Source organism: Pan troglodytes, chromosome 23 (assembly GCF_028858775.2).
Source record: "Pan troglodytes isolate AG18354 chromosome 23, NHGRI_mPanTro3-v2.0_pri, whole genome shotgun sequence".
NCBI classification, from domain to species: Eukaryota; Metazoa; Chordata; class Mammalia; order Primates; family Hominidae; genus Pan; species Pan troglodytes.
In genome coordinates this window covers 43344090-43357135 of record NC_086016.1, presented here as the reverse complement: position 1 = coordinate 43357135, position 13046 = coordinate 43344090, and the positions used below count along the sequence as shown (strand labels likewise).

Here is a 13046-nt window from a genome sequence, read left to right as displayed (position 1 = left end):
AGGTGGATCACTTGAGGTCAGGAGTTCGAGACCAGCCTGGCCAACATGGTGAAACCCTGGCTCTACCAAAAATACAAAAATTAGCCAGGCATGGTGGTGGGTGCCTGTAGTCCCAGCTACTGAAGAGGCTGACGCAGGAGAATCAGTTTAACCTGGGAGGTGAAGGTTGCAGTGAGCCGAGATCGTGACACTGCACTCCAGCCTGGGTGACAGAGTGAGACTCTGTCTCAAAAAAAAAAAAGGAGAAAAAGAAAAAAAAGCTGTCTGGTGAGAGCTTGCTCTTGGACATGAGCAGTCCCTCCCTATGGGACCCCCTCTATCACCTGCAGCCATGCACAATCCAAAAGATTTGACAAAGTACCTCCCACCCCAGCAGACTGAGTCCCTGAGAACTCCAGATCTAATATATCAGCTCCTTTTATTTATTTATTTTTGAGACAGAGTCTCACTCTGTCACTCATGCAGTGGACCGATCTCAACTCACTGCAACCTCTGCCTCCCGAGTTCAAGCGATTCTCCTGCCTCAACCTCCCAAGTAGCTGGGATTACAGGCATGTGCCACCATGCCCAGTTAATTTTTGTATTTTTAGTAGAGACGGGTTTTCACCATGTTGGCCAGGCTGGTCTCAAACTCCTGACTTCAGCTGATCCGCCCACCTCGGCCTCCCAAAGTGCTGGGATTACAGGTGTGAGCCACTGTGCCCATCCACCCCCCCAGCTCCTTTTAAAGATGAGGAAACTGGACCTGTGTGACTTCACTCTCCCTTGGGTTCACAGAAGCCAGGGTTGCAGTCGGGATCACACTGGGCATCATAGGCGAGGCATGGTCCCTGCCTTCCTGCAAGAGCCACCTCCAGAAAGGGCAGAGGTGGGTCCTGGAACCCAGCTGGGCACACACTGCAGTGTAAATGTAGGGAAGTGTGGGCACCGCTGGCAGCCCCACGTGGAAGGCTGAGAGCAGGCAAGCTGCAGATGAGCCAGGGAAGGGTGGCAAGTGGCAGCGTGTCGCTGCCAGTGAGATGCTGCCGAAGCCAGGGTCGGCTGGCCTCCGTGTGTACACAGGGACACAGACCTGCCCCTCACCCCTCGGAATGCTTAGCATTCCTCAGAGTAGCTAGTACCGGCCAGGTCTGTCCCATGAGGACAGAGCAGCTAAGGCCCCTGGATATAAGTACCAGGTGGGGAGGAACAGGAGCGACATCTCGGGGACAGAGGTCAAAGTGCACAAGTTTATTTTCTAGAACAAAGGCTAAGGGAAGCAAGTTTCTTTCATTTTATTTTAAGAAGGACAAAAATTGTTATTAAAACATCTACATTATTATCAAGATACTAGACCTTATGAATATTTAATATTAAAGTGTGGTATTCTTAAATTTTTAATACACAGACATTTTAAAGGACCATTAAATTGATTACTGCCCAGCTGAGAAATGCAGCATCCCTCCCCACCCACCCCGCCCCCATGCTTGCCATGCCATCTTGTCCCTGCCTGCCGGGGGGGAACACAGGTCCCAGATTCAGCCCTCTGAGCCTCCCAGCCTGGGGCCCTAGAAGGCTCACAACTGAAATAGTTACCCTCATCATTAAAAGGGTCTTCCTGTCCCTCCTCCCCATCACACTCTGCCTCCCACTCTCTCTTCCTTACCCTGTGGGGGCTCCAGCTCTGGCCAGGCCAGGAAGCCCCAGATCCCAAGGGTCCCTGGACAGATCACAGGCTGAAGATGAAAACTCTGGACTTGAATCCTGTTCCTTTCAGCGGGGAGACAAATACAAATCACCTTCTTTCCCTGAGCACTCCCACTCTCTCCGCACTGGATGGGGGTGGTCTGGGAAGCTAGCAGAGTTGGGCCTGGGGAGGGTGGCTCCTGTCCCTGGCTGCCCGAATCACCTCTGAGCCATGGCTCCAGTCCCTGTCACCTTGCAAATAGTCCAGTGGCCCCTGAAACCCTCCTAATCACACAAGGATGGCTGCATTTTCTGGCCAAATTCTTTATCTTTAGCCCTCATAAAAGTGATTCCTTGGATACCACACACATATATAATATTATATAGAGCGATATATTTAATACCTGTGTATATATGCATCACGGGGGCGACATATATACACACTAGAAACAAGGCTGGTGACAACGGACTGCAACACCACGGATCAGGGAAAACGAGTATCATCGACATCACGGCCACACATGGCCACAGCCCCCACCTTGGGTGTGGTCTCCCCTCCCCTACAGCCACACCACCAGCACCCAAACTCTGCAGTGCTGGCCTGCTGCGGCCAGGGGGTGGGGCAGGGAAGAGGAAAGAGTGCATGCCACGATTATCAGGAAAGGTTGGGCAGTGGCGGCGGGAGGAACAGCGTCCCCTCCAGCCCTGGGCAGCCCATCACTGTGTCAGCGCGCGCTGGCAATCCTTGCTTGAGAAGAATGGGGTGGTCCCTTCTCTCCTTCTCACCCCCCTACAGCCTAATCCCTGGTTCCTTCCGGGGCTGCCCCACTCCTGTGCCAATGGTGTGGGGCATTCTGGAATGTCTGGGGAACCAGGGCACGGTGGATCTGCCCTGGTTGATGGAAGGTAGGGTGGAGAGGAGGGGGGTGCACACAGACATGTCAGACGAGAGGGACGAGCGAGGCCTTGGTGAGTGGGGGCAGGGGCTGGGGGTCCACTGAAGTCCCAGACAGCTGGTAGGGCCAGGGATTAGGGAGGGGCTAGGACAGACGGTTATAACTGTATGTCTGGGTCTAGAGGAGAGGACATACTGGGTCCCCAAGAAAGAGGGGCCGTGTCCCATCCTGGAGTGGCCCATGGTGCCCGGGGTCAAGCCTCCCTTTTCTCCGCATTCCCCCAGACCCTCACCCTTCCCACCTCCCACACCTCACACAGATCCTGAGCTCATGGTGTCCTGCCCTCTGCCACCTTTCCCAGAGCGCATGTCAGGAGGCGACCTCTGCTGCTGCACCCAAAGGGACCATCCTTGGGAGGGGGCGGTCCCTTCATAGGGTGCTCACATGGCCAGCCCTCCTCTGGGCCTCCCTTCCCCAGCCCCCAGGCAGCGCTGCCTGGGACCCCAGCTGCACACCGATTCAGAGACCATCGCATCCCTGCTGAGGGGACCGTGGGCTCAGCCAGTAATTGGCCCTGAGTCTTTTCAGCCCTGTTTTCATCCCAGCTCTGCCTTGTGCTGGGACCCTGGGTGGACCACTCCTCCCTTCTAGGCCTCAGTTTTCCTCTCTGCAAAATGGGGTTTGGGCTGGATCATCTCTGAAGGCTCTGAGGACCTACAGTCTATTTTCACTGGCCCACGAGGGAGCAGGGTTCAGGTGGTGGCATCAGAGAAAGGGCCGGGACTCCTTAAGCTCCAAAGATCATCTAGCCCACCTCCTCCCAGCCTTCTGGAGGGAAAGCTGAGGCCCCAGAGGGTAAGTGACCAGTACAGTGTTCCCAGCTCCATCCTGGGGCTACATTTTAAAGCTAATGGGGCCTCCGCCCTCTGTTGTGTCCTGATTTGCCCCCAGGGGGAGGGGGTGGGAGGAGGACGGGCCAGGGAGAGAAGGACCCTCCTGCTGCAGATTCAAGTGGGGACCCCAGGCTCCCCAGCCCTGAGCTTTGGGCCCCCATTAGGAGCAGACAGAAGTTAAAGCTGGAGGCTGAAGCTGGAGGGGTCAGCCAGGCCCCTCCCTCCTCAACCAGGAGAGCCGTGGGGGTGGGGGAAGGGCAGCCCAGGTTTCAGCGGGGCCTCCGGGGGCTGCAGCACGTGCGCCTGGGTACGCACACCGGGGCGGTGGTGGGGAGAAGATGGACGGGGCCTCAGGGGGCTGGGGGCTGCCTGATGAGGGCGGCCCCCCACCCCCCTGGCCTGCCCTGACCCTTCTATCAGGCCTTCTGGCCCCACCCCACCCCCTGACCCCAGGACTTCACCCACGGCCAACACCTGGCCCTACTCCCCAGTGGTGGCGGTGGCAGCAGCAGCAGGGCCTTCTGGGGTGGCACCGGCAAGGTCCCCGTCCTCTTGCAGCAGGAAGTTGTATTTGCCAAAGTCGTCATCCCGTGGGCACAGCAGCATGTCCTTGCGAGCCTTGGCCAACTTCTGCTTCAGCACCTCGCGCCGGTCCAGCCACTCGTTGAGCTCCTCCTGTCCATGGGCGCAGCGGCACTTGTCCCCATCTGGGCAGGCTTTGCCCTTCTGGAGCCTGTGGGTGGCAGGAGGCTCACTGCCCGAGCTCTGTGCCCTTCCCACCCCAGGCTGTCAATCTGGGGCCGGCCGCTTGACCTCCCCGAAGACAAGCCTCTCCCTGGGCAGCTGGGTCCCAGCTCAGGGAAAACCTGGGTGTCCTGACCCTCTCTAGGATCTGCCCCACAGCTGCAAATTAAAGGTCTAGATAGGTCTGAGCCCAGCCCTCCCATCCACCCTTCCCCACCAGCCCCACGGCTGCAGTCACAGCCAAGCCTCACCACTCCCTGCACACCACCTCCAGGCCAAGAGGAGCCAGAGCTGGCCAGGGACTCCATCTCCTCGGGCCACCCCATGTCCCGCCAGGCCCTGCCCTCCCAGGAGCACCTGTCGCAGAGCCGGAACTCGCCCATGGGGAAGCGGAAGGCCCAGCCGCTGGTGTCACTGTCGGACGTGAAGACCTTCTCCTTGTGCTTCTCGGACTGGATGTGCTGCTGCCACTGCTTCTTGCTGTTGCTGTTCTTGCCGCAGAGCCAGCAGTGGTAGCCCATCTGGGAGCACAGCCATCATGGGTGCCTGCTCCCCCACACCTCTGCCCGGACCACCCACCTCGGAGAGGCTGAGCGCTGGCCGGCTGGGCCCTCCAGGCTGCCCCTCCCAGGTGAGGCTCAGACCACAGCCCCGACCGCAGCCCCGAGCATGCAGGGCGGGGGCGTTACCATGATGTCCGCGTAGTCCGTGGGCATCTGGATCTGCTTCTCCCCTTCCCGAGAACTGATGGGGGTCCCTTCCCCAGGCTTCCCTGGGTTGTGTTTTTTCAGCCACATGTCATAGGTCTGCTGCATGTCCAGGACTGGGCAGGGGACAGGGACAGGGCACCTGCTGAGGGGCTTCTCCATCCATTCTGCCCCATGGTCCCCACTTGATTTGGGAGCCGTGGGCGTCCCAAGTCCTGCTGATAGGCCGCTCAGCCTCAGGGCCTGGCCTCAGAGAGGGCCCGGCATGGGGCAGGTGGAGAAGGGCCCAGGTAGCAAAGGGGTGCAGTGGACGCTCTTGGGCCCGCTGGTGAATTGAGACGTTCAGCACTGAAGAGACACCGGGGGAGGGCCCGCCCGCCCCGTCTGCCCACTCACTCTTGTTCTCCTTCATGAAGGTCCACATGTCCCTCTCCTCCGGGCTGTGTGCGAAGGAGCAGTTCCCCACATATTGGCACTTGCGGCCATTCTGTGCATGGATGCAGAGCTGTGGGGTGGGTGTGGGGAGATCCTCTGAGTCCCTCTGGAAAGCATCGCTGCCTCCTGGGGGACCCCCAGCCCCCCATCCCAGCGCTCACATCGTATTGCTGTGGGAAGTTACGAATGGATGGCAGTGGCCTCACTGACACCCATTTCCTTTTGGCCTTGGACATCACCAGAAGGACCCGCCGCTCCTTGGTCCAGCTGCAGGACAGAGCAGGGTTGGGGAGAGGTCAGGGCACAGCCTGTGTGCTGTGTGACCTCTGTGGAGAGCCCTGGCCTCTCTCAGTTGGCCTCCACACCTGTGGTGGTAGGGTGGCCCCATCCCACCTGAGCCCCCACCTGGCATCCCACTCACCAGTGCCGGGCCTTGGCACTACAGTACTTGAGGTCCTTGTCAGGCTCCACCACCTGCCCGTTTCTCCAGCACTGGCCACATACAAACTTCATCTGCAGGTCAAAGGTGCTGGGCCCGTGTGTCCTCGGGGCACCCTGTGGGGGGATGGGGAGGGGGGCTGGTGAAGCTGCAGGCACCAGGCCTGAGGCCCTGGAGTCTCCACACAGGTGTCCTCTGGGAGAGCCTTGGAATAAGCTGGTCTGCTCCCGGGTCTTCCTGGCAGGCAGTGACCTCCCAACTGCAGGCCCAAGGGCTTCCCAGGGGAGCCAGGCCTAGAACGGGGCTCCTCTTTCCACCCTCTGTGGCTGGTCCCTGCCTCGCCCAACTCCCTGGGAGGCCTGCTTTGTGGATGCTGCATTTCCCATGGCAAAGCTCTGTTCCGCCGCACCTCCCTGCCTTTGTACAGGCTGTTCCCGCTGCCCTTCCTCCACTCTTCATCCAGCCTGTTCTAGAAACTATCCTTCAAAACTCAGCTCAAGCGCATCTCCTGTGGGAAGCCTGCCCCAGAGCTTTCCTAAGCTGCAGCTGTCCGTTCAGTGAGCTCCCACAGTCTCTAAACTGCTCCTGTTGACCGACTCACCCGGCTCTGAGTGCCGAACCTGTAGAGCGGGGGGTCCAGGAGATGGGAAGCCACCCCGGCGGGGGTGGGGTGGTGGTGGCAGGAGTCAGCCTTGGGCGGTGGGACAGGCGTCTGAGTGGCCCTGGTCTCTGGCCCTCCCTCCAGGGCAAGGCCTTGCTGGTCTCTAAGGCCCCACCCACCACGTTCCTTCTCTGTCCTATGCCCCAGCCTTTGGCCTGCTCTTCTGTACCCCGGGACAGGGTTGGGGGCCAGAGGTAGGAAAAATGCTCACTCTGCCTTGTCTCCTGCCACCTTGAACCCCCTCAGCTGGCTACATTGGCCATCCTGCTGTTCTGTGAATGCACCAGCTGTCCCCTCTCCCTCATGTAACCTCAAGCCTCCCCATCTTCCCAGGAGCCTCGAGTGCAGGGTCACCCCTTGCTCTTCCAGGCTGCTGGGCATGATCCTCCTGCCATAGGAACTCCCCCACAGAAGCTGTGGCCTACTCCCCACCGTGTCCCCAGCATTGCCCTGCCCAGGGCCTGCCCTGGAGCAGGAAGGAGCTGTCCTCATTGCTGACTGACCCCTGGCCTGGCGCTGGACAACTCATGGGCTGCTCAGCCCCAGAATAACACATGTGTGACCCTGATGATAAGGTGAGGTCATGCCTTTACGCGTGGGACGGCCTGCACTGGAGCAGGCAACAAGTGGACCCGTGTGGCTACTGACTTCTGGGTGTTCCCCTCCATTCTCACAAGAAGCGTGAGAGGAAGGCATTATTACCATTTCCTGGGCGAGATAAAGGGGGCACCGAGGGTATGGTGGCTTAGCCACTGCACTAATGACAGCCACTGTAGTCCTGAGCTCCTCCCTCAGAGCCAGACCCCATGCCCATGTTGATGACTACATAGTCTCACCAGCTCCTTGCCATAGCAGGTGGCAAGAGGGGTCTCACTATGTTGCCCAGGCTGATCTCAAACTCCTGGCCTCAAGGGATCCTTCTGCCACAGCCTCCTGAGTAGCTGGGCTACAGGTGCGCTACCACACCCAGCTAGTGTTCTCTCTTGAAAAGGTCCCATCAGCCCCTCACTCCTTCCCTGCCAGGCTCCCGGCCAGAAGGAAAAAGAAACAGATGGGGAGGGGAAAAGAGGACTGCACAGGAGACTGATGGAGGGCAGCAGGGACCAGGAAGAGGGGACAAAAAGAGAAGAGGACCAGGAACAAAGAAGTCAGGGAGCAAGGGAATGCTCGAGGTGGTGGGCAGCCCTGCCAGCCAGCCTGGCCCAGGGACCCCCCGGCAGCCTGCCCTGCTCCCTGCCACACCCTGGTCAGCCTCTTGAAGGGTCCAGGGGCCCAGCCTTCCCCCAAGTTAATCAGCGGGTGGCCTCATGTGGATGAAAGGGTCAGTGCTCATGCCTGGATGGCACGGAGGCCTCATCTCACACTTACTGTCTCCTGGGCGCTGTGCCCACCCCTCTGAGCCCGAGGGTCCTCCACTGTCATCTACGGTTACAGTGATCCCACCACCCGGGGACGATGTGAGCACAGGGCAGCTTAGGTTGGCTCCTGTGAGCCTCACACCCACCCCAGGAGATACGAGGGCCAGGGTTCTGATCCCTGCCTGGGGGTGATGGACAGGAATGCTGCAGGTGGGGAGGGAGAAGAGCGAGCCCCGGACAGGACGTCAGAGAACCTGGGAATTGCCCCACTCAGTGTGCCCCTGGGCAAGTCACTAACAATCTCTCAGCCTCAGCTTCCCCATCTGCAAATGCCACAATCCCATGCTCTCTTCAGGACCATGGCGAAGATCAGGAGGGATGGGAGGGGATACCACAATCAGTGGTGTCAGTCCGAGCAGTACTAGGATATTTACAAGGTCTCAACGTATTTCTCCTGAAGACCTTTTTTTTTTGAGATGGAGTCTCGCTCTGTCACCCAGGCTGGAGGTCAATGGCACAATCTCAACTCACTGCAACCTCTGCCTCCTGGGTTCAAGCAATTCTCCTGCCTCAGCCTCTCAAGTAGCTGGAATTGCAGGTGCCCGCCACCATGCCCGGCTAATTTTTTTGTATTTTTAGTAGAGACGGGGTTTCGTCATGTTTGCCAGGCTGGTCTCAAACTCCTGACCTCAGGTGATCCGCTCACCTCAGCCTCCCAAAGTGCTGGGATTACAGGCGTCAGCCACCACGCCAGGCCCCCTGAAGACTTTTTTTTTTTTTTTTTTTTTTTGAGACGGAGTCTCACACTGTCACCCTAGCTGGAGTGCAACAGCGTGATCTCAGCTCACTGCAACCTCCACCTCCCGGGTTCACATGATTCTCCTGCCTCAGCCTCCCGAGTAGCTGGGACTACAGGCGCCCGCCACCACGCCCAGCTAATTTTTTGTATTTTTAGTACAGATGGGGTTTCACTATGTTGGACACGCTGGTCTCGAACTCCTGACCTCGTGACCCGCCCGCCTCAGTCTCCCAAAGGCTGGTGGGATTACAGGGGTGAGCCACTGCGCCGGGCCTCTGAAGACCTTTATTAATTACAAACTATAGAAATGATCCCTGAAAGTATAGTCTTAATTACAAAGAGGAAAGCTCTAATTTTACAATAGAGAAATGTTTACAATGGAGGCACCTTGTATCAAGTTATGAAAGTTTAATTAGATTGTCACCAGTGAAGGGACACACTGAGATGATGCATCCCCTGATGTGTGAGCTGAGAACACGACATCACCTCTGTGGAATGAGGAAAGTCACACGAGCCCAGAGGGATGGACCTTTTACAAAACATCTGGCTCTTCAAAAACCTCAATGCAACACAAGGCAAAGACTAAAGAACCGTTTCTTCATCAAGGGAGATGAAAAAGAGACACGACAAGGCTCATGCCTGTAATCGCTGCACTTTGGGAGGCCAAGGTGGGAGGATTGCTTGAGCCCAGGAGTTTCAGATAAGCCTGGGCAAGATGGCAAGCCCCACATCCCCAGACCCATGGTCTTAAAAAATAGACAAATCAGCCAGGTGTGGTGGTGCATGCCTGTAATCCCAGCTACTCAGGAGGCTGAGGCAGGAGGATCACCTGAGACCAGGAGGTGGAAGCTGCAGTGGGCCATGATCATACCACTGCACTCCAGGCTGGGTGACAGAGCAAGACCCTGTCTCAAAATAAAATAAAATAAAATAAAATGAGACACAACAGCTGAATGTGTACATTATCCAAGTTACTTTCATAACTTATTCGAGGTGCCTCCATTGTAAACATTTCTCTATTGTAAAATTAGAGCTTTCCTCTTTGTAATTTGGGGACAATTCACAAAATCTGAATAATGGCATAGTATCAGAAGGCCTTACCATGCTGCTGCTGGCCTTCCCCGCATGCGCCTCCATCTGCTGCCAGTACTTCTTAGACTCCTGAACGATGTCTTCGTGGGTCATGCCTGGGGAGGGTGGGGGCAGACACAAGCATCTTTCAAGGTGCTCAGCAAGGAGGGAGGCAGGGGGTCCACGAGGTGCCAGGGCCCCCCGAGGCCCAGCTGGAGGAGCCCTATTCTCAGCCCAGCCACAGTAAGACATGGGGTACAAGGGAACCACTTTGTCTATCTGCAAAATGGGAACAAAGACCTGCTCCGAGCCTCACTGGAAGTGAAAGAATTAAATGCAGCCAAGAGTGGGAAAATGCAGTAGAAAGATATTGGCTCTGTACTGTGGTAGGGAGTCCTCTGCTCCCATGCCAGTGACCCTGTCTCTTGGGCCGGTGACTCAGCACCCTTCCCTGACCCCCATCTCCCTCAACAGGGCTGCAAGCCTAGTGCCTGCTTGGCAGCCCCTGGCCTCACTGGCACTTAGGGCTCCATGCCTGCCCAGCCTGGCTCACCGGTTCACTGTGGTACCGCGGCTCTTTACTGCCAGTCCCCAAAGGGCAAATACCCCAGCCTGGTGGCATGGACTCCCCAGTCTGTCTCCCCGCCAGCCTCAGACTGTTGCCACTGAGCCCGACCTTGGAGATCCAGCTCACAACTCTTCCATGAAGCCTGCCCTCTTTTCAGCGCTCTCCATCTTTCTCACGTCTTTCCCACAACAGATGTGGCCTTCCACCTTGACCTATGGCCCCTGCTCCACGACAGCTAATCATCATCGGTGCTTACTTGGGGCAAGACACTGCACTTGACATCCAGTTTCTTGCTGATGATCTGCAAGAATGTATCTACAGGCCAGACCTTTCCTGTGAACCTCCAGATCCCCACATCTGCTGCCTCCAACATCTCCATGTGAAGTCCACCAGGCAGCTCAGACTTCCCACGTCCCACACTGAGCCTGAGCTGCTCCTCTTACAGCCTCCCCTCTCTTAGAACATGGTAGCCCCATTCTTCCTGTTGCTCTGATCTTGGAGTCCACCTTGACGCTCTCCTTTGTCTCATACTTCATATCTGATCCATCAACACATCTTGTTGGCTCCACCCTCAAAATACACCTAGAATCTAACCACTTCTCCCACCTCCAGCATCACCACCCTGGCCCGAGCCACCCTCCCTGATCTCCAGGCTTCTGCCCTTGCTCCTCGATCTCCACCCAGCAGCCAGAGTGACTTTTGCAAAGTACTGATCAGATCATATAACTCCACCCACTTAAAACCCTCCTCCAGACACTGTAAATCATATTTAGAACAACCCCAGTTGTTCCTGTTTAAGGCCTAGAGACTCTTACATGCTCAGTCCCCTCCAACCTCTCAGGCCTCATTCCCCTTCTACTGACTAAGCTGCTCTATCCCCAGGGACCATCCTTTCTGTGCGGAGCTTGCTCCTGCCTCAGAGCCTTCAGTCTGGTCCCTCTTCTGGAATGCACTCCCCGCCCTTCCCTGGTCAAAAGTCACCTCCTCAGAGAGGCCTTCCCAGCCATCTTACCTAAAATGCTCCCATCCCCGAGTCTGTCTCTGTCCCATTGCTCGGCTTTATCTTCCTCATAACACTGAGGCACGCCTGAAATGCTACCACTGCATTTCATCAACTCTAAGCAGACACTGAATGTTGTATGTACCATATTTTAAATCCCCGCCCCACAAAATGCTGCTAATTAAATGATGACAGGCAGTAGGGGTAAATGTGCATCCTAGAATGGATGGAATACAGGATTTATTCACCTGTTGATATATTATCTGTCTGGCCCCCACTTATAAATGTAGGTTCTCTGAAAGTAAGGGCCTCGACTAGACCATGGCTGAATGCCCTGACAAGAGAAGGTGCTCAGTAAATCCCTGGTGGGTGAGTGGAGAACACCTTCCAATCCCCGCAGCAGCTCTGTGAGGAAGAGATGGGGCTCCCCATTTCCCAGATGAGCACTGGAGGCTCAGTGAGGAGCGGGGACTTGCTGCCGACCACCCAGGGAGCAAGCAGAGGTGCTGCTGCAGGAGCCCAGGTGCTCCTCTCCCCTCTCCATGCTCCCTGGACGGTGCCTACGAGGGGAAAAACCCAGATCTCCGAGCCTGGAAGCGCCCTGAGAGCGGAGCTTCTCTCCTCTGTGGTGCCTGGGACACACAGAGAGCCCACCCCGCAGCCACCTCTCCTGAACTCTCCCGAAGCCCCCTCCAGCGACCATGGGGCCCTGGCCTGTCACCCCAGTCAGTCCTGCGCTCCCTTCACCTGCGCCGCCCACCCCTCACCTGAGTCACCTGCCCTCCACCTGCACCGCCTGCCCCTCACCTGAGTACTGCTGCAGCAGCCAGACCTTGAGCTCGATGAAGCTGTGGGCGAAGTGGCAGCTGTCCTCCCGCAGGCAGCCATAGCGCACCTCATGGCGGCACACGTCGAACTGGAAGTGCTCCTGGAACTGGCGGATCTTGGAGTACTTGAGGGAGGTGGAGCGGACGATGTGCACCAGGCACCTGGCGGGCGGGCAGGCAGGAGGGGCACGATGCAGTCCGCAGCCCCTCTGACCTTCTCTCCTGGTAGGGCCACCTTCCCAGTGCCAGGCTCTCCCTGGGCACCCCCTGATCTATGTACCAAATCCAGGCCATGGATGACACAGGAGGGCAGAAACAGGGCTCCTATGCTCAGGCACTCCTGGGCCTGGGTCCCAGCGCTGCTTTACTCCTGTCCCTCCCCCAGGGTTCAAAGATGGAGCTGCCAATAAGCAAAGGGCACCGCCCTCAGGTTTCCAACTTGATTCTGCAGAGCCGGTCCTGCATCCTGAGGAACACTAACCAAGCATGTCCTCTGGGCCAGGAGTCTTAATTACCCTCACTGCAGCCCCAGGAGCCTAGAGCATCATCAGCTTTACAGACGAGGAAACCCAGGCTTGGACGTAAGACAGGATTGGCCCAGGAATTGGACCCAGGTCTGTCTGACTGCAGGCCCTGGGCTCCATATGCACACCATGGCAGAACCAAGGGGAACAAGAGGGAGAAAGGGGTGGTGCCAGACCTGACCCAGGCCTCCCCTCACTGCCTGACACTGATGTCATGACATTGGAGGGTGCTGGGCTACAGTCAGAGACGAGGCCCCCCGCTTGCTGTCTGCTGAGTAAGCTGAGTAAGCTAAGTAAGCTACTTCCAAGCCTCAGCTTTTTGTTCTGTACAACAGGGCCAGTAACTCCTCCCTCACAGGATTGCTAAGATAATTAACATACCCAAGATGACGCTTGGAATATAGTAGATGTTCGACAAATGTGATTCCCATCCTTTCCAGCTGGAGGCTGGATTTGATT

General features: G+C 57.2%; 1 protein-coding gene across 2 annotated transcripts in view; it reads right to left on the bottom strand.

Annotated features, from left to right (window-relative positions):
• Positions 1-1259: 1259 nt before the first annotated feature.
• ZC3H7B (zinc finger CCCH-type containing 7B) overlaps positions 1260-13046 on the bottom strand; it is a 57986-nt gene continuing 46199 nt past the window's right edge. For both annotated transcript variants that reach the window (XM_024352808.3, XM_063807917.1), the window contains 8 exons: positions 12044-12225; positions 9699-9784; positions 5762-5895; positions 5502-5607; positions 5302-5410; positions 4888-5021; positions 4556-4719; positions 1260-4187 (listed from right to left, as the gene is read on the bottom strand). In XM_024352808.3, the coding sequence (XP_024208576.1) occupies positions 3935-4187; positions 4556-4719; positions 4888-5021; positions 5302-5410; positions 5502-5607; positions 5762-5895; positions 9699-9784; positions 12044-12225 (1168 nt within the window). In that variant the 3' untranslated portion in view covers positions 1260-3934. The remainder of the gene's footprint in view (positions 4188-4555; positions 4720-4887; positions 5022-5301; positions 5411-5501; positions 5608-5761; positions 5896-9698; positions 9785-12043; positions 12226-13046) is intronic.